Here is an 18908-nt window from a genome sequence, read left to right as displayed (position 1 = left end):
AGGATTCGCTGGTTAAAATAATTTCAGCTGGGAGTGTCTAAGGGCTGTCCCTAGTTTTCTAGTACCTGGCCCTGGGTTTTAGGGCAGGTGGAGAGTGGCCCTGAGTGTGAAAGCCTGATAGAGGAGGTGGCTGGGGGTGCGGGCTCTGGACAGGTTGGTTTGCACGTGAGGAGCACGCTCTCAGACTAGTCTAGGAATTGGCTAGCCCTGGGAGGGGCAGGCCCTCCAGGCTCAGCAAGACCCCAGATGTCAAAGTACCGGAAAACAGAAAAGACAAGGATAATACGCGTCTCACACTGAGGCACACGGCTCTCTGGCCTCCGCGGGCACTGCACCTCAGCTCTGGTAGCCTGGACATCCTTCACGGACAGGCACAGTCCTCAAGTCACTCCCCAGCTGTGCCTTGAATGGGGGGACCTGGGGCCATGCCCCAACCTTGCCCAGCGCCTGCCAGGCTGTGGCCTTTGAGAGACAGGAAAGCGGAAGGGGTGGTTGTGGTGCCTGGAGGGCCACGAGGCAGAGCACACAGGGCAGGAGTGTGTGTGGGCAGAGGAATGGGGGGCGGCACTCAAGGGCACAGGTGAGAAGTTGTGCCCCTGCCTGGAATTATTATGCCTCACGAAAAGATCAACTTATGTGGAGGTAAAAATATACCGCATGGGATTCTTAGGAGTCAGGATAATTGTAAGTATTGTACCTAGCATTACCTAGGAGCTTGTGCTGAGAGCAGTGGTGTGGCTTCGCTGGGCAGAGGGCACGTCCAAACAGGCTGCAAGAGAACGGAAATAGGCAGCATCTGTGAGGGAAAAAGGCTTGCTTTCTTTAACCATCTTTAACCCTGTCGCATCTCAGTTAAAGGTCTACAGGAAGCTGCCTCCACTGGAGTCTGCAAGGATGAGGTGTTACTGGGGGGAAAACTGTAATCTCAGGAGCCACCCTTGGACTGGTGACCCTCATAGTCCAAGCTCAGACACATTTCCCACTGTGTCATTAAGAACAGGACAGAGAAAAGGAGGCACCATCACTGACCCAGGAGCCTGGAGCGCCCGAGTGTTTCAGCCAGTGGAAGTGACCAGAGACCCGCCTGGTGTGACGGAGACACAGGCCCAGTACCTTCCTGAACCCTGAGCTCACAGTGCCGCGGTGACAGATGCCAGCAGCCCGTCCCTGGAATGACTGTCCTCTCTCTCATGCACTCTCTCCTCTGCCAGTGGGTTCTCGCCCACCCAGTGTCCCCCCTGGGCTGGGAGCTGAGCCCAGGGAGGCCCAGAACCAAACCCGCAGCAGCTCGCGGCCTCATGGGGAGATGATGTGGCCGCCGGATGGAATGCTGGGATCCGAGCAGAGTGGCCAACGCAGAAGGGCCACACGGGGGGCAAAGGCACGGGGCCACGAAAATGGGCAGACAGAGGAGAGGCAGTTCAGGCTGAGGGGACAGCCTGTGGAAAGGCTGGAGAGTTCAGAGCGCTTAGAGTGGGGCTGGCAGATATTTTCTGTGAAGAATCGCATGTTATGTATTTTAGGCTTTGCAGACCGTCCAGTCCTTCTACTGGGCTCTGTCTGCAGCGCACAAGCAACCGCAAGAGGTACACAAACAGGTGGGCGTGGCTTGTTCCAAGTAAACTTTATTTATAACAACAGGCGGTGGGAAGGAATTGGCTGGTGGACCGTAGTTTGCAGACTCCTGACTTGGACAGTTGGGGGTCCACAGACAGGCCCGGGCAGGGTGCAGGAGGGGGACAGAGAGACCAGGCTGCTGTGAAGCCGAGGGATGGGCTTTGAGCAGGGAAGCAATAAAGGGAGCCCTTATTAGACAGTGGTCTTCCAAAGGTCACTTTAGTATTGGTGTGGCGGCTGGAGGCTGCTGCCATGGGCCTGAAGCAGAACAGTACCCCGCAGGGGTGGGAGAGAGGGACAGACTAAAGACAGTTTTTTGTTTTTTGTTTTTTTTAAAAGAAGATGTTGGGGGTAGGAGTTAATTAATTAATTTATGTATTTTTGCTGCGTTGGGTCTTTGTTTTCTATGTGAGGGCTTTCTCTAGTTGTGGCAAGCGGGGGCCACTCTTCATCGTGGTGCGCGGGCCTCTCACTATCGCGGCCTCTCTTGTTGCGGAGCACAGGCTCCAGACGCACAGGCTCAGTAGTTGTGGCTCACGGGCCTAGTTGCTCCGGGGCATGTGGGATCCTCCCAGACCAGGGCTCGAACCCGTGTCCCCTGCATTAGCAGGCAGATTCTCAACCACTGCGCCACCAGGGAAGCCCTAAAGAGAGTTTTAAAGACAGAAAGTGACAGGCCTTGGGGATGTTCTGTCTCTGGGCTGATTCTCAGGTTTCTGGCTTTTGTATGAATGGATGGATGGGGGGCCAGGAACATGAAGATGGATCCCTGTCAATTATGGGAGACTCTGGAGAAGGATGGCATTGGCTTCCCACCGTGTATCCCATGGGACCCTAATGGAGGACTGAACAACAGTGAAGTCACCCTGGCTGCTCTCAGCCCTTTAGAGATATGGCTCCATTTCCTCCCGGCATCTGCTGTCAGGTAACTGTTGTTCCTTTGGGGTTATCTCTCTTTTCGGTTTGGTTGCTTCTAAGATTTCCTCTTCATCCTTGGTCTCTGCAGTTTCACCACTATGTGTGAGGCGTGGATTTCTTTCTATTCTGTTCACTATTTGTGGTGCCTTTTGATATAAGGACTCATGTCTTTCTTCAATTCTTGGACATTCTCAGCTATTATCTCTTCAAATATGGCTCCTCTGCTATTTCTTCTGTTCTTGTCTCTGGAGCCCCTATTAGACAAAAGTGGATGCCTTTCAATGTATTTCACTCTTTCTTAACTTTCAAAAATTTCATTAAAAAAATTCCTTTGTTTCTCTATACTGCTTTTTGGCTAAAATTCTTCAATCCGACCTTCCAATGATGAATCCTCTGTTTGATTCTTTATCTCCAGAGTTCATCCAGTGTTTTGAGTTTTTCATTTTCATTTTTGACTTTGCTTGTCAGTTCTGAGTTTTCTTGTTGTTTCTTTTTTTTATCTACTTGATTTTGCTCATGACTTACTGTTTCTTTAAAATGTATGTTACTCTTTGATTTATCTCTTTGAAAATCCTAAAATAGCCATGTGAGAGTCCAGCTCATAGCTGCGACTGGCTGTGTGTGGACAGATATCCATCACCATGTCCAGGGAACTTGGTCTGGACAGAGAAAACCACCCAGGACTATTCAATATCGTTCGACCCCTAATATGCTTGGGAAGCCCAGGTGACGTCATTATGAAGTGTGGTCAGCGCAATGTCAGAGTCACAGAATGCTTTTGAGGGAGCTTATGAGGGAGGCACTCCAATTTTGAGAACTTGGCTTTGCTGAGTTAGACCCATCTGAAAGACAGAGGATCTGATTTCTCCTTGGGCAGAGGTTTGTTTACCCTGAATTCAGAGCCAACAGTCCTAATAGTTTTGAACCGACTTAAATATTTTTCCACATTTGGGCAAAGCCTCTTTTTGCCAAAAGAAGGTACTGCGACATATTGTTATGATTCTCTGAGGACAGGGGACTGTGCATCATTCATCTTTCCCTCCACCCTGCATAGACCACACTGCTCAATAAAAATTTATTGGCTTATGTTGCAAAATGATTGTTTAATATATGAGTCATGATACGAATAAATTTTATATACCATAACTTATACATTCAGATGGGTGATGCAGCTGCCTTGGGATCCTCTGTCCTAACTGAGTGATGTGGATGCAGGGGTGCTGCTGAATTGCTCTCAGGCCATTATATAGACCACAACAGATTGTCCCAAGTTACCCTGTGGTCACACTTCACATGCATGCATTGTATGTGTGTGTGTATGTCCATTAGGTGTATATAGAATAAAAATGGAATATATCATAATGTAATATGTGTGGATATATTACATACTTATTTTGTAAAAATCAATATTGGCAAAAAACATTAACACATCAAACCAGCCCTGTTGCAACACTTGCAACAGGCTCTCTACCCTTTACTGTATCCCAGTTTAATAACACGGCATTTGGCTTCCAGCAAGGTTTCCAAATCTTTCAGTATTTGATAGGTCAACAATTACAATCGTATGTTGACTTTTCAATATACTATTTTAATGATGTGTTAATACATAGCAATCCTTGGACAGAACTTCCAGAATGCTGTTTTATAACTATCAACTGGCACATTAAAACTAACCTCAGTGATAAGAAAGCCAATAGCTGGAGATACACTGTTAGCCAAAGGATTGCTGAATGTGTGATTGGCACACACAGAATTAAGCTGGAAGTGAGACCCCAGAGACCTCTAAAACCTCTAAAGAGCAGTTAGTTTGCAAGGATCCTGGGTGAGTGGTTTGAGAGTGAATTTTTAAAGGGCACTTCGTCATCTAAAAAGGCTCAGTGGAAATTCAGCCCCTAGAGGAGCTCGTCATTCCTTGGGGACCTATGAGTGGGCCCTTGGTGGAAGTTCCTACATGGACACTAGGTCCAAAGTCAGAAGTAGAAAATCATCTGAAATTGGAGAGAGTGGGAAAAAAATGCAGGCAGTGGAAAGGGATGGAAGAGAAAAGGAGAGATGGATACAGGGAGGGAGAAAGAGAATAAATAAATACTAGCCCAAGAAGGAGACAGAAAGTGAGATAGCAAGGTGGAAAGCATGAATAAGAGAGAGAGATAAGGAGAGACAGATTATGGAAGAAGTAGGAAGGAGCCTGTTGGAAACTGGAGGGACACGCCCATTTTCCCTGAGCCTCTTGTAAGCTGACCTCCACGTCTGTGTGCATAAGTTCTGTGCACTGGACTGTAGTAAATAAATATCAGTAACTGGGCAGGTCCCCAGGCAGCCCTGGTAGTGTGCTGGTCCTTCTCATAGCTCTGCCAGAAAAGAGTTTTGCTTTGGCTCCACTGGGCTCTGTCTACCAAGGGATCCTTTGATTAACTGGGTCATTTACATTTTTCTTACAGTGGGATGGATTCCTCAGACCTGAGTATCTAGTCTTTTCCAAGGGAAATCCCAGTGTTATAAGAAATTCCAGGAGGAAAACCTTCTAATTTCTTGGTCATTTTTGAATGCTATACCCTACAATGCTGAAGCTGCTTAGGATCTGAAAGAGGTTGTTTTTCTGAGAAGGGCTTCGAAGCCAAGGGGATGACAATTTCATAGTGCTTGGGGGGTGGGTGGTAAGAGTGGTCCTGGTCACGGGAATCCCACAGCGAGCACTTCTGTCACACTAGAACCCAGCCAGGCACAGGGATTTGTCCTGATAAGTCCATAAACCCTGTGGTTAAACTTTTATTCCAGAAACACCAGATGGTGGCACCACAACAAGCTTTACAAAATCCTCAGCAAACCAGGGACTTTCTCGGCCTCCTGATCTGTCAATCTCCTCTTCAAAAGATAAAATGAAAAGGAGAGAAAACAGCTTCTAGATCACCATGGAAACCACCTGAAAATACCTGTCTCTGTTGGCAAGGGGTGGTTGACAAGGGGGAGAATTTGAAAAACAGCCAACATCTTGTTCTCATTGACTTACAGCTAGTTGTCCAAATATTTGTATCATTTAAGCCATATGCAAAAGAATCATTGAATTTAGAGTGCACTTTTCTTATCCAGTATAAACATCTTCTGGTACAGTCATGAACTTATCTGTAAAGAAACAAGATAAGTTGTAACCAACAATGGATAAGCATACTCACTTAGGACATGCATGTGCTGGGAACCAGGGATCCAGCCATACCCAAGAGGGACCTGTTTTCTGCCCTGGTGGAATTCGCTTTCTAAATGGGAAAACAGACAATATGTAAGTAAAAAAGTTAACAAAATAGTGATAGGTTATGACAAGTATTGAGGAGGGAGGAAAGATGGCTGCTGGGCCCAGGAGGGAACACCTGTCTAAGGAATAACATTTCAGCTGTGACACAAAGGATGCAGATAACCAGCCACGGGAAGAACTGGGGGCAGGTGGCAACATTGCAAAGGGAGGGAAAGACACCTGCAAAGGCCCAAGGGTGGGGACAAGGGTGGAGGATTTGGACAGAAAGGGGAGTATGTGGCTGGTGCATGTGTGTGTGTGTGTGTGTGTGTGTGTGTGTGTGTGTGTGTGTGTGTGTGTGTGTGTGTGGTGGGTGGGAGAGGACAGCAGGAGCTGGATCACACAGGGCTTGAGATGAGAAAACTCCAGGGGTGAGTGAAAGGTTTTAAGTGGGGAAGGCCATGATTTATGTTTCTGAAATCTTACTCTGACTAGGGTGCGGAGAGTGTCACGGTGTGGAGGAAGGGAGGTCGGGGGAAGCTTTTGTGGAGTCCTGGGGTGAGGTCTGTGACGTAGCACACAGTGGTGGCCAGCAAGACAGGAAGAAGCGGACAGATCAGAGACTTAATGTGGAGGCAGAACGAATGGTATTTGTGGTTGCATTGGACTGGGTGGAGAGCAAAACTGAGGAAACAAGGATGACTTTGAGGTTTTGATGTCAGACATTAGTGGATACTGGTGCCCTTTACTGAGATGGGGAAGCCTCCGGAGTAAAAAAGAGTGTGTGAGAGGGAGGAGACTGGGAATTTCGTGTTGCAAAATCTAGGTCTGAGGCATGCAGTGGATGCTGCGGTGTGCCACACTGATGCCCCTTACGGCCCTCCTGCCCCCAGCTGCCATGAGCAGCACTGGCTGACTCACAGCTGAGCCCATCCCCAGCCTCACCCTCAACATAAGGTAACTGACTCTCGAGATTACACCCCTTTCCCAGAGCAGCTCGCAGACAATGATACTCCAAGGCCTTGCCTCAACTTTGAAGGAGCATTCCAGCTCCAAAATTCCCTATGGGATCATTTGAGCCCGTTACAAATGTAGCAGAGGTCCGTATCTCCCTGTGCCCAGCCCTGCTTCTCTCACTCCATCAGTGTTCCTGAGGGCACCTCCCAATGAACCTTCTGCCCAGACATCTTCACACATCTTAGTTTGGGTTCCCAAGAACGCAAACTAAGACAGCTGGTTCCAGGAATAGTCCTAGGAATCAGAAATCCTAGGAATCTAAAATCCTATAGGATTTTAGACCTGCATCACCTTCCAGCTACAAGAACCCCATGCCCCTGGCATCTGAAAAGGGTAATGGTTAAAACTTTCACTGGTAGTGCAATATCTCAGTCATTTGAAGGAAACAGGGAAATAGAAATTATAAGGCAAAGAAATTCAATGGCTGTTGCTGAGTGTTATGGATGCACTGGAGAAAGATAACAAAAATGCTGAGAATGATTAATCATTAATCAATTTACCTGCTGCACACAGGATCCAAGTTGATATTGTTGCTGAGGACCCAGAGTGTTATCCTGGTCCTTCTTTAAGAGTGAAGGCGGGTGGAGTTCATGTAATAAATGGAGTCCTGATTCATGTGTGGTTCACAGTGGACCCAGTGGGCCCTTGCGGTCAACCAGTGATTATTTCCCCTGTCCCTGAATGTACATTTGGAATGGATGAAACCTGGTCCTTGGCCAGTGGGATAGAGAACTGTCATAGGAAGACACGTTATACTGTGAAACTGCTTCCCTCTCCCCAGGCAAGATAGTAAATCAACAGCAATGTTGTAACCCGGTGAGAATGGAATATTTTAGTGAAACACTTTTAAAGACCCCATTATATCCCCTTGTAAGTCATCAGTCTGGCCCCTACAGAATTTAGATTGGGTCCTGTCACATGACAGTAGACTACCACAGTCATAACCAATAATTAGCCCCAAACGCACTGCTGTGCCAGATTAACAACGTTCAGATACAAGATGTATGACCGTTGAGCTGGCAAGTGCTTTCTTTTCCATCCCTTTAGAAAGGAGACCCAGTTCACATTCATGTGTGACAGACACCAGTACCCACTTATGCTCAGTCTTCCCCAGGGCTATGTTAACTCTCCCACTCTGTTACAGTGTAGCCCCAAAGGGCCTGGACTGTACACACCCTCCACAGAACCTGCATTGACCCGCTGTGTCCATGGCATTCAGTTAATCAGGCCAGGCGAGGAAGAAGAGGTCTTAGTACAGTATCTGCACTCTACAGGGTGGGAGATAAGCCCCGGGACGGATCAAGGAAACATTACATCAGTGAAGCTTTTAGGAGTCCAGTGGTCTGGGGCATATCAGGATATCCTCTCCAAAGGAAAGGGCACTTGATTGAATCTTGCTTCCCTTTCCATTAAGAGTGGATTACAACAATCAGCAAGCCTCTTTGGGTCTGGAGGCAGCCCAGGGAGAATCATTTCCAGGCAGCAGAGCTGAGTCTAATGGGACTGGCCACGTGCACCAGGCTGGACTTCAGAACTGCTACGGAAAGGGACTGCGATGTGCTTCCCCTCCTTTTTAAATAGGGAGTGTCGACAGCGGTGCTCCCACGCTGTCCCACCATTTTCTCTTGGGTGTTGGGAACTGGGTGGAGACAATGTCTCTTTTGAGTTCACTGATCTTCCAATTGAGAGAAACTGCTCAAGAAGCTGTATCTGAGGATCCACGGGAGGAAGCCCGTCTGCATGCACCTGCACTTGACTTAGATGATGCAATCCTGGACTTTGAGCCTGAACATAATGCTGAAATAGGATGAGACTTTGGGGGTAGGATGGGAGAGGGGTGAGTGTATTTTGCATATGGGGGTGTGTGAATCTTCCCCCAAATGACCACAACAATTTTTCCCATCTCATCTGCTCATCCAGAACATTTCCATTCTCTTGGCAAGAGGTTGACGCTTTGTCCCCTCCCCTTGAACTTGAGTGGGCCTTTGTAAGGATGGTGGAAGTGGTGCTGTGTAACTTTTGAGCTGTCATGTGAGGTGACACGGTTCTCATGAGTGTCCCCATGTCTCTCTCTCAGGGTGTTTTCCACTGAAACTCTGCCATCATACTTCAGGGTTGCTAAGCAGCCCCTTGGCGATGCCACTTGTAGGTGTTCTGCAACAGTCCTAGCTGAAGTTCTAAAGGCTGGTATCAGCTGCCAGATATGCAAGTGTGTGAGCCTTCTGATAATCCCAGCCTCTACTTGTCCTTGGAGCCACCCCAGATGATCCCACATGGAGGAGAGGTGAGCCATCCCTACTGAATCTCAGATCTGGAATGACTCTGAAGGGCTGTCCCAGTCCCAGGGCTTCCCGTGGGATTGACTGTGCATGTGAAGAGGTCATGTATGAATACGGAAGTCGAGAGAGAGGCCAGGACTGAAGAGGTTAATTTTGGAGATACCAGAATACACATGGTTTTAAAAGCCTTGAGTCTGGCTCAAGCCTTGAGCTTGAGTATACTTTCTCAAGCCTATATACTTGAGAAAGTATATAGAGAGAAGGGGGTGTAGGGGCTTAGCTCTGGAGCACTCTGTCATCTAGAGAGCTGCCAGAGGAAGGGGAGCTGGGAAGGAGGAGGAGGAGAAGTCAGGAGAAGAGCATGTCCCAAAGGAGAGGGCTGCTGAGAGGTGGAGAATAGGACCCTAAAATGTCTGCAAATGATACCCAGAAGGTCACTGGTGACCTGTCAAGAACAGTGTCAGTGCAGTGCAGGGGGCAAAAGCCAGGGGAGAGGTCTGGAGAGTTAATGAAAGTTTGGAGATAGAGACAGAGTGTAGAGAAGCAATGGAGGATGAATTAAAGGTGTGAGGGCTGGCCTTCCATGAGGATGGGGTCAGTTGTCAGACAGAGAAGGAGGACATAGATGCAGGCAGATTTGTGTAGAAGTAGAAACATAGGGGCTTTTGCCAAAACCCTTTGCAGAGGGCGAGCATCACTGTAAAGGATTCCAATGCCGAGCCTTCTAGCCTGTATCCAGAGGACAATCAACAGACCCACAAGGGAAGTCCTGACCTTTCTTTTTTGGAGTTCCTGCAGCTCTCACTCATTCTCTGTTGTCCAGGACTCCAGGCTTGTCTGAGGGGCTGTGGGCTCCAGAGCAGGTCTTTTGTCCGTTTGTGTTCCCGGTGGCTCCAGGAAGTGCTTGGTTCCTAATAGAAGCTCACTCAACACTTGCTGATTGATTGCTTGTCAATTTCATCTAACAAACTGGAATCCAAGCAGCTTATAAAGAAATCACATAGCATCAGGGCTGTTAGAAGTTAACCCAGAAGAGAGATCAGAACTCTCAGAGCAAGGAAAGGGTTCCAATGGGTCCCAGAGGCAGGTGGCTGATGGTTCTTGGGAATTAACACAAACTACAGGTTTCTTGGTAACCAGGGGACCATGGGCAGTTAGTCATGGATTAAACAAATGGTCTTTATTTTGTGAAATTTCTGGTTGTTGCTCCAACATTAAAAAGAGGCGCTCTGTCTAATGAACCTCCAAGTTCTTGGGTGGGGAGCTCTTTCCCCTTGACACCGGGAGGAGACAACCCCCTCCAAGAGCAGGAGCTGTGACATCCCTGCTCCATGTCAGGCCCAGATGGGGTCCAAATGGCTGCAGTGGTCCCCATTATGATGGTGTGGTGCCCTTGCTGTGTCCCCAGACTGGGAGGTAGGAAGGGCCAGGTCTGGCTCACAGCTGCAGGAGTGGGGAAGCTGTTGGGCTGCCAGCAGGATTGGGGTGGGGGCTAAAGCTTGAAGAGGCAAGATTGTAGAGAGCAGGTACCCATTCTGGCATGATAGGGGTCCCCTGCAGGGAGGTCACTGCACCCCCACGGAGCCTGGGCAGCTCCACCAGTGAGGTAGCTGCTCTGTATCAGACTCACAGACTCACTGTACAGCTGTCACACTTTCATGTCCCCACCCAGGGTTTTGCAACCACACAGGGATGAGGCCCAGGACTGAATGATTTGTTAGCACTCACTTGGGGAGATGCAGCCACCCGCCAGAACTGCATTTACCAGTGACCTTTGACACTGTCCACAGCTGTGGTCGGCAGGCTGCAGTTCCTTGCAGCCAAGTCCCAGGCAAGTGGTGTGACCACTGCAGAAGGAAAGGACACAAGCCTCCCTCTGTCAGCCCTCGAGGACTGTTTTTTGTCTTTTACTTCACAGACAGCTTAAAATTGTTATGGAAGAACATTTTATTAAACATATTCAACTCACTTCCAATGAAATGCTTAATTTTTCATTTACAGTGGTGTCCAATGTTTGTCTTCTGTTTTTTTTTTTTCTTTTCTTTCAAACCAGCACCAAAAAGTAAAACAAAAATACCATGGGTACAGTACGTAATGTAAGTTAGCTAATGGAAAATATATACATTTGACTCTGAAATGAAGAAAAGAGAACAAAGCAATGATATTACTGCCATTGAGGATCTTTCCCTGTGTTCTGATAATATCAAGCCATGGTCAACTGAGAGGGTTTCATTTGCACCAATGAAAATAGCACCATAAGACTGTGAGACTCTGTAGTTAGTAACACATTTGTGCAACCAAAAAGGTACAGTACTTGAGTGACAGTACAGGGTATTGTTAACCATAAAGAAACATCACTGTTGTAATGACAGGGTTTCATTGTCTTCTGTACAAAGTGGAGCAAGAGTGCTATGATGGCTTCACTGAAATTGATCATTGCTTGTGCTGTGAACAGAAGGCGGGCTGGTGAATTTCAGAGTGACAGTGCCAGCATGAGCTAAAAGAGCTCAGAAAGACCCAAACTTTGGGGAACCAAAGGGATGTTTAACAATAACTGAATCAGTCATTTGCATTCTGAGGGTGTGGGGCCCTTGCCAGGGGCGTCCAGTTGATACCGTCAAGGTGGCCAGTGGGGAGATTCAGAGGCACCAGGCAAAGGGCTCGCCTCTGGGCATGTGCACATGCTTGCCCAGCTCAGGTGGGCCCGTGGTTCCCATGCAGACAGTAATCAAGGCTGCCCCGGCTTCCTTAGCTTGCTGCCCCGACTCTGCTCCTCAGCCCCCGAGGCTGAGAGCTTTCTGTTCATCTGTGGTAAAGTACAGCCCATTTGGGGCTGGGGGAAAACTGAGCCCTAGCTCCCCAAGACTTTGAGGGACCTGGGGAGTCTGCTCGCGGCCAGGCCAGAGCAGGGAGGACAGCGTTCTGCACAGGCCCTGGGCAGCCGCTGGAGGTTACCTTGCAGGTGGGCTGCCCCAGCCTGGTACCCTCTGGGGTCTTTCCACAGAATATCTAAGGAGTTTTCTCAACACTTCTCACAGATTCAAGTGGAACTGAATAGATTCCCTGCCATCCCTACCACTTCTCTGCCTCTGGGACAGTAAAAAATTCACAAACCAAAACACAGCCCATAAGACGGGCTTGGGGTGGCAGAGTGTTTCTTTTTCATTTTGATTTAAGCTGACTCTAAAGTTGTGACATCAAAAACTCAAACACAGATACATAAACACAGCACCAGTAAATCAAGAAACACTTGGAGATGATCCCATGGAGATTAGCCTAAGTAAGATCCCCTCTGAAATAAGGGAGGAGAGGGTGGGTTTCTCATGATAAAGTCCTTGAATATAAGCACCCATCAAAGGCCCACTGAGTTGGTCAGCAGACCAGACCTCCCAGCATGTCAGGTCCCCTCCTCCCAGCTCCCGGGTGGGCAGGGTCCTACCATCTTCTGTGCTTTCAGAGGACACTCTTTTCATCTCCCTGGGCTCCAGAGAGGGCACAGTTCTGTTTTGAGGGGTGAGGTGTTTGTAGGAGGCAAATACCTTCTTCCAGATTTTCTGAGTGTCATTCTTGCCCCACTAAGACGGGTCAACAACGACAGCATGACAATGAGGAACATTGCAAGGTCTGGGCCACAGGAAGGTTGGGTGGGTATGTGTCCATCCTGGCCAGGGGCCACTCCTCCAACCCATCCTGGCACTAGGCTGAGCAGCCCTGGAGGAAACCTGCCCCATGCCAGGGTGAAGCACCAGGCCTGAGCCTGAGTCTTCAGAGGTTCTAAGAAGAATCAACTTCAGATAGATGGCCAAGGTCAATGGGAAGCCATCTCTAAGGTGCAAAGCTTTATGAAGTACTGGCTAGAGCAGAGTCCCCAGAAGCAGAGGGGGAGCCCCTCCACCCCTCCCAAAGCTGCCCTGAGCTCACCTCTATGCCAGGAAGCAATCCCAAGGCCAAAATAAGCACGTGCCTCCTCTCACAGCACCTTGAAGAGAGGCTCTTCTGTTTCCCTGTGTGGGGGACAACAGAGATCTGAAAACTAGATACGTCCCCAAACCCAAGCCCTTCTGGAATATTCTCCCCCACGTAGGTGGTATGCAGAACTACACAGCCCTAGCGTCCTTTTTAGTTCACACAGACTCAGACTCTCAGGGACAAGACCTCCAAGGAAAAGCCGCTATCTAGAGAGCACGTTCCCTGACAGGGTGGAGGGGCCACGTGCTGGTCCTTGTGGTGTCAAGGGGGCTCCAGCAGCCTGGCCTCTCCAGAGAAGCCTCCTTCCATCCAGGGTGTCACGGGCTTTCAGAATAAAGCCTGCTTTAAAGTAAAACGTCTCAGTTTTTGGATATCCTCCCCATCCCCCGATACATCAAGCACTGGGAATTCAAACGTCAGAGGAAAGCCAAGACAGGGGTGCCTGTGACGTCTCTCTTGGCAATTTCTGTCAGAGGTGTTCCCTTTGAGGTACGTGGAACCTTAGAAATTACAATTATTTTGTGACTCATGCCTATTTTTTCCTTACCGTAGAAAGCCATCCAGTGGCTGTTAACAATATATTAAGTATAAAAGCACTAAGCAAACGTCAAGTTCACTCTCAGGTTCTAAGCAATTGGATTCTTGGGACAGCCTCCTGGGTGAGCCGCGGTGTGCTTTGGGGGTCCCAGCCGCAGGACTGGTGTGCTCTCGGGTGGGTGGGCTTTCAACTAGCCATGTCGTCAGGACTCAGACCTCATGTTGGAGCATCGCGGGACCACTGGCCGCCTGTCATGAACTTGGTGGCGGAAGTGGCTGGCGCATCTTGTTCGCATAGAAGTCCCTGCATGTCTGGCAGCAGCGCTGGTACCACCGCATGTCCTGGCAGAGGTTCTTTTCTCGGATGACCCTGCAATACACTGTCCACTGGTCCCGTGTGCATTTGTAGGTCAGAGCAGCTAAGGGGACAGTGGAGAGAGAAAGCCCAGAGATTATGGGTGGCCTGGTCGCGTCATCATGCGCACACAGATGGCCTGCAGTCTGACGTAGTCGGGGCTGCCCTTACCCATGTGTACACTGGAGCCTTGCACAGACTGGCGAAACCATGCCCCTGCCAGGGCCACTGTGGATGTGGCTTTCTTGTACAAGGGACACACTCTGGGTCCAACCTGACCACTTGGCAGAGTTCAGTGGTCTGGCTGCCTCCTCAGGGCGAGGGCACTGCCCCCCTGCTTCTGAGCTAAGTGGTGTGTACTGTTATTTTATGGCGGAGGACGTTATCTGTTGGCATTGATAAAACAGAATGGCACAGGGCAGTGGACATCAAAGGGCCCACAAAAGCACAAGGTCACAGCACAAGCAGGTGGCCTGAATCTCCTTCAGGCTCTTGGTAGTGCAGAGAGATGGTCAGCCTGAGGGCATGCAAAAGCCTGGTGTACACCTCTGCAAGCTCAAAGACTCCCCCCAGAGAAGCTGCTTGGAAATCCCCTTCATGTTGGTGGCATTCTAGCATTAGGGAAAGGGGCACTGGGTGGGGAAAAAGTTCCCTAGGGATTTCTAACTGGAAAAGCAGAAACTCTGTTCAATAGAATCATCAGATCAGTGCTAGATATTCTTCTTTTTGTGCCACCACTGGCCAGGGATGTGGCCTAGTAAAGGGCTGGGTTTGGAACACTCGGGTCCAAGCTGCTCACAAAAAAGCTCCCTGCCGAATTAAAGATTCCAACCTGTCAACACCTCTGTTTTCTTCTTAAGCATTAGCTTGAGGAACATTCCATGCACACATCACCAAGATTTCATGAATGACACCCCCAGATCCTTCATTTCCTGAAGGATGCACCTCCCTTTGCCTCCTTCATGCACAGGAATCCCAAAACACTTGAGGAACGTTCTCCCGTGTTCCTCATTTGTTGGCAGAGGGGCTCAAGTGTTTGAGACCACAGTAAACAAACATCTTTTTCATGACAAGGATGAAATTCCATCACTGAAACCTCAGATCCTCTACAAAACGGACACATGTTAGCCTCTCCAGAACTCAAATAAGCCCCAAGGAGGGGGCTTTCTGGCTTATAGAACTCCCACTGGCAGTGGGGACTTGCTGGCCAGGGGATGCAGCAGTCCCAGGAGCTGGGGGTCAGCAGAGGCACTCACCGAGGCGAGGAGAAGTGATGGTGTTCACGTTGATCTTGTCATTGCAGACTTCTTGGTGGCACTGTTTGTAGGCTGCCGGCTTGGAGAGGGTAGGGCACTCATTGCCATGGCGCCCAGTGACCTTGTGCATGCACTGCACCACACGGGACTGCAGGCCCTTCCCACAGGTCGACGAGCACTGCCAGAGATAGGGAGAGCTGAGTTGGGAACAGCTGAGCTAGGGGCCTAACCCGGGCTGAGGGGCTTTGACAATGGCCTCACATCATAGCACCCTTGGGTCAGGCCCCTGCATGTCATTCCTAAGTGCTTGAAATAATTGCAGGACAAGAGGGCTTGGCTGCATACCAGCTGCCTGATGGAAAACTGTTTCAAGATGTTAGGGACTGCATGTTTGTGTCTCCCCAACATTTACATGTTGAAGCCCTAACCCCCAGTGGGATGGCATTTGAAGGTAGGTCCTTTGGGAGGTAATTGGGTTTAAATAAGGTCATGAGGGTGGGGCCCCCATGATAAGATTAGTGTCCTTATAAGAAGAAGAGAGATCAGAGTTCTCTCCCTCCACCACATGAGGACACATGACAAGTCAGCCATCTTCGAGCCAAGAAGTTGTCCCTCATCAAGAACCAAATATGCCAGCACCTTGACCTCAAACTTCTCAGCCTCCAGAACTGTGAGAAATAAACGTCCTGTTGTTTAAGCCAGCCAGCCTGTGGTATTTTGTTACAGCAGCCTGAGCTAAGACACAATTGTTGAAATATTAGTTTATGCTGGTTGCATTTCACCTCCCACCCTCTCATGCCTGTTCCAAGCAGAGAACCATCTGGGTTTTGAAATTCTCCAGTGAGCAGGGTGGCTTGCTGGCACCCAGGAGGGACTGGACCTGATGGCCACAGGGATCTCCCTGGCACTTTGTGCCACGTGAGGCTCCCGGGCCTTTGTCCAGCCCTGGGTGTGGAGAGGAGCCCAATAATGATGGGGCTGAATTTCCACAAGCCTGGAGGGTTGGGGGTCAGAATTAAGTAAAGTTAGAGAAAATGAAGAAGTGCAACCTTTCTTGCATAACGGACTCATGGACTAATATTGGGGCTAACAGTTTTAAATTAGACACCCAATCCCTAGTTCTTGGCATTTCCAGCATTTGCAGATGTGGGTGTGCTAAAACCAAATCAATGTATTTAGTTCAGCAGACCATCCTGCATTCCCAGTGAGTGGCCTTCTAAGACTTTACTATGTGTTCTGTCTCTTGCTCTTCTTCCCATTCCTCTTTGGGCTCCCTTAAAGTGTTTGACAGGGAACCTGCCAGCTATCCAGCACCACTCCCCCATCCTGCTTGCTGGCCCCTCAGCCCTTGCTTGTTTTCCGGGGAGCCCTTGGAATCGTCTCACCATTAAGTTGGTCTCCTCCCAGCCAGAGAGCCTGGTCCACATGCACACTCTCTCCATCTGGGGTCCCCCAGCATGCTCACAACCCATGATTTACGGGGTTCTGAGAGCACTCTGCAAAACTTTAATAAAGCAAAGACCACAGGTATAGTAGCCCAGCTGGAGTTAACACTGGCACCTCAGGGTAGAGAGAGGGGAGCAGGGCCTTTCCTCTGAATGCCACATGTGATGAGGATGCCAGGTGCCATCTGGATCACGTGCCTCCCTCTCTCCTCCCCTTGGGTCTGACCATGGCCTGTGCTGGAGGAAGGGCCTTCCCTGTGGGTCTGTGAGGGGTTACCCTGCACAGGCTCAGCGTGGATCCCTTCATCCATAAGAAGTGGCCATCATCTGCGCTCCCAAAGGGGCTTTTGCGTCTCAGGTGAATTCCTCTGCTTTCTAGTCTAACAAGCAGGATCACATTTCTTTTTCACTTTAGAAGGATAAAGAGCTCAGAGGGCATGGTGCTCTGATGGGGCCCAGTCTTTTCAAATCACGAAAGAGGTAGGAAAACCACAAGTGCCCCATTACCTCCGCTGCCAACCCCCCCACCCCCCTTGAGAGTCCTGGCGTGTTCAAACCAGAATGGGCTCTCCCTGACAGGCAAGGCTGTGTGCCTGGCTCCATATCATCTTCTGGATAAATCCATCAAGGGCTGCTCACAGCCTTGAGAATCCTTCGTGCATGATAAACGCACATTTCTGGGTTCCACCCCAGACCTCAGGAGTTGGTACTGGAGCATTTGGAAATTTGAGGGGTGCTGTAGTGGAAGAATGACGTCACATGAAGAGGTTCCCACCAACTGGAGACCTGGAACATGGGACAAGTGTCATAGCAACGTGACTTCCACCTGGAGGGCGTCTTGAAGGGAGTGGCTTCAGGTTGGGATCTGCTGCATGGGATTACCTGGAGAGCATTGAAAGGTCTTGATGTCCCAGACCAATCAATCAGTATCCCTGGAGGATGCACTGGACATCAGTATTTTTCAAAGCTCTCCAAGTGACTGCAACAAGCAGCCAGAGCTGAGAAACTCTGACTTACCCTGAACTTCTTCCCTGTGTCCTGTGTAGAGTGTGAGGAGCTCTCTTTTCTTACGATGAAGTAGTCAAGTACTTGTATACAAATGTGTAATTAAGCAAGAACAGACATCCACCTGCAGCCCCAACTGCTGAGTTTATATACAGGAGATAGGTGTGCTCAAATACAAGAGATGAAGCCTTTCACTCAAAATTATTCTAGGAAAAGAATAAGTTGCCTTATAATTAAGTAACAACAAAACCTCTCATAGTTCAGGGGCGGGGTAAGGGATACCCTCAATTATTTGTAGCAAGATCACCTGGGGGTTAAAAGAAAAAGGGACGCAAAGAAATTTAACTCTCTTCTCCTGGAAGTAGGACACTATAATCATAAATGAGGGAGGATGGTGTAAGAAATTTTTAAAGATCTCTTGAAAAGTAATCTGGTAGGAATTGGTTCAAGATGGCAGAGTAGAAGGACATGCACTCACTCCTTCTTGTGAGAGCACTGGAATCACAACTAATTGCTGAACAATCATTGACGGGAAGACACTGGAACTCATCAAAAAAGATACCCCACATCCAAAGACAAATGAGAAGCCACAGTGAGATGGTAGGAGGGGTGCAATCACAATAAAATCAAATCCCATAACCACTGGGTGGGTGACTCACAAACTGGAGAACAATTATACCACAGAAGTCCATCCACTGGAGTGAAGCTTCTGAGCCCCATGTCAGGCTTCCCAACCTGGGGGTCTGGCAACGGAAGGAGGAATTCCCAGAGAATCAGACTTTGAAGGCTAGTGGGATTTGACTGCAGGACTTCGACAGGACTGGGGGAAAAAGAGACCTCACTCTTGGAGGGCACACACAAAATAGTGTGCATACCAGGACCCAGGGGGAAGGAGCAGTGACCCCATAGGAGACTGAAACAGACCTACCTGCTAGTATTGGAAGGTCTCCAGCAGAGGTGGCGGGGCAGCTGTGGTTCACTGTGAGGACAAGGACACTGGCAGCAGAAGTTCTGGGAAGTACTCCCTGGAGTCCACCATTAGCCCCACCAAAGAGCCTGTAGGCTCCAGTGCTGGGTCACCTCAGGCCAAACAACCAACAGGGAGGGAACTCAGCCCCACCCATCAGCTGCCAAGTGGATTAAAGTTTTACTGAGCTCTGCCCACCAGAAAACACCCAGCTCTACCCACCACCAGTCCCTCCTATCAGGAAGCTTGCACAAGCCTTTTAGATAGCCTCATCCTCCAGAAGGCAGACAACAGAAGCAAGAAGAACTACAATC

At 49.1% G+C, this 18908-nt stretch overlaps 1 protein-coding gene across 13 annotated transcripts in view; it reads right to left on the bottom strand.

Annotated features, from left to right (window-relative positions):
• Nucleotides 1–485: 485 nt before the first annotated feature.
• Nucleotides 486–18908, bottom strand: part of ADAMTS17 (ADAM metallopeptidase with thrombospondin type 1 motif 17) — a 361173-nt gene continuing 342750 nt past the window's right edge. For 7 of the 13 annotated variants that reach the window (XM_055088178.1, XM_055088181.1, XM_055088180.1 and 4 more), the window contains 2 exons: nucleotides 15178–15355; nucleotides 11198–13985 (listed from right to left, as the gene is read on the bottom strand). In XM_055088178.1, the coding sequence (XP_054944153.1) occupies nucleotides 13819–13985; nucleotides 15178–15355 (345 nt within the window). In that variant the 3' untranslated portion in view covers nucleotides 11198–13818. The other 6 variants (XR_008618598.1, XR_008618601.1, XR_008618599.1 and 3 more) reach the window with 6 other exon arrangements.

Source organism: Physeter macrocephalus, chromosome 11, assembly GCF_002837175.3.
Source record: "Physeter macrocephalus isolate SW-GA chromosome 11, ASM283717v5, whole genome shotgun sequence".
In the NCBI taxonomy this organism is placed as follows: domain Eukaryota; kingdom Metazoa; phylum Chordata; class Mammalia; order Artiodactyla; family Physeteridae; genus Physeter; species Physeter macrocephalus.
This window is presented reverse-complemented; position numbering and strand designations above follow the sequence as displayed.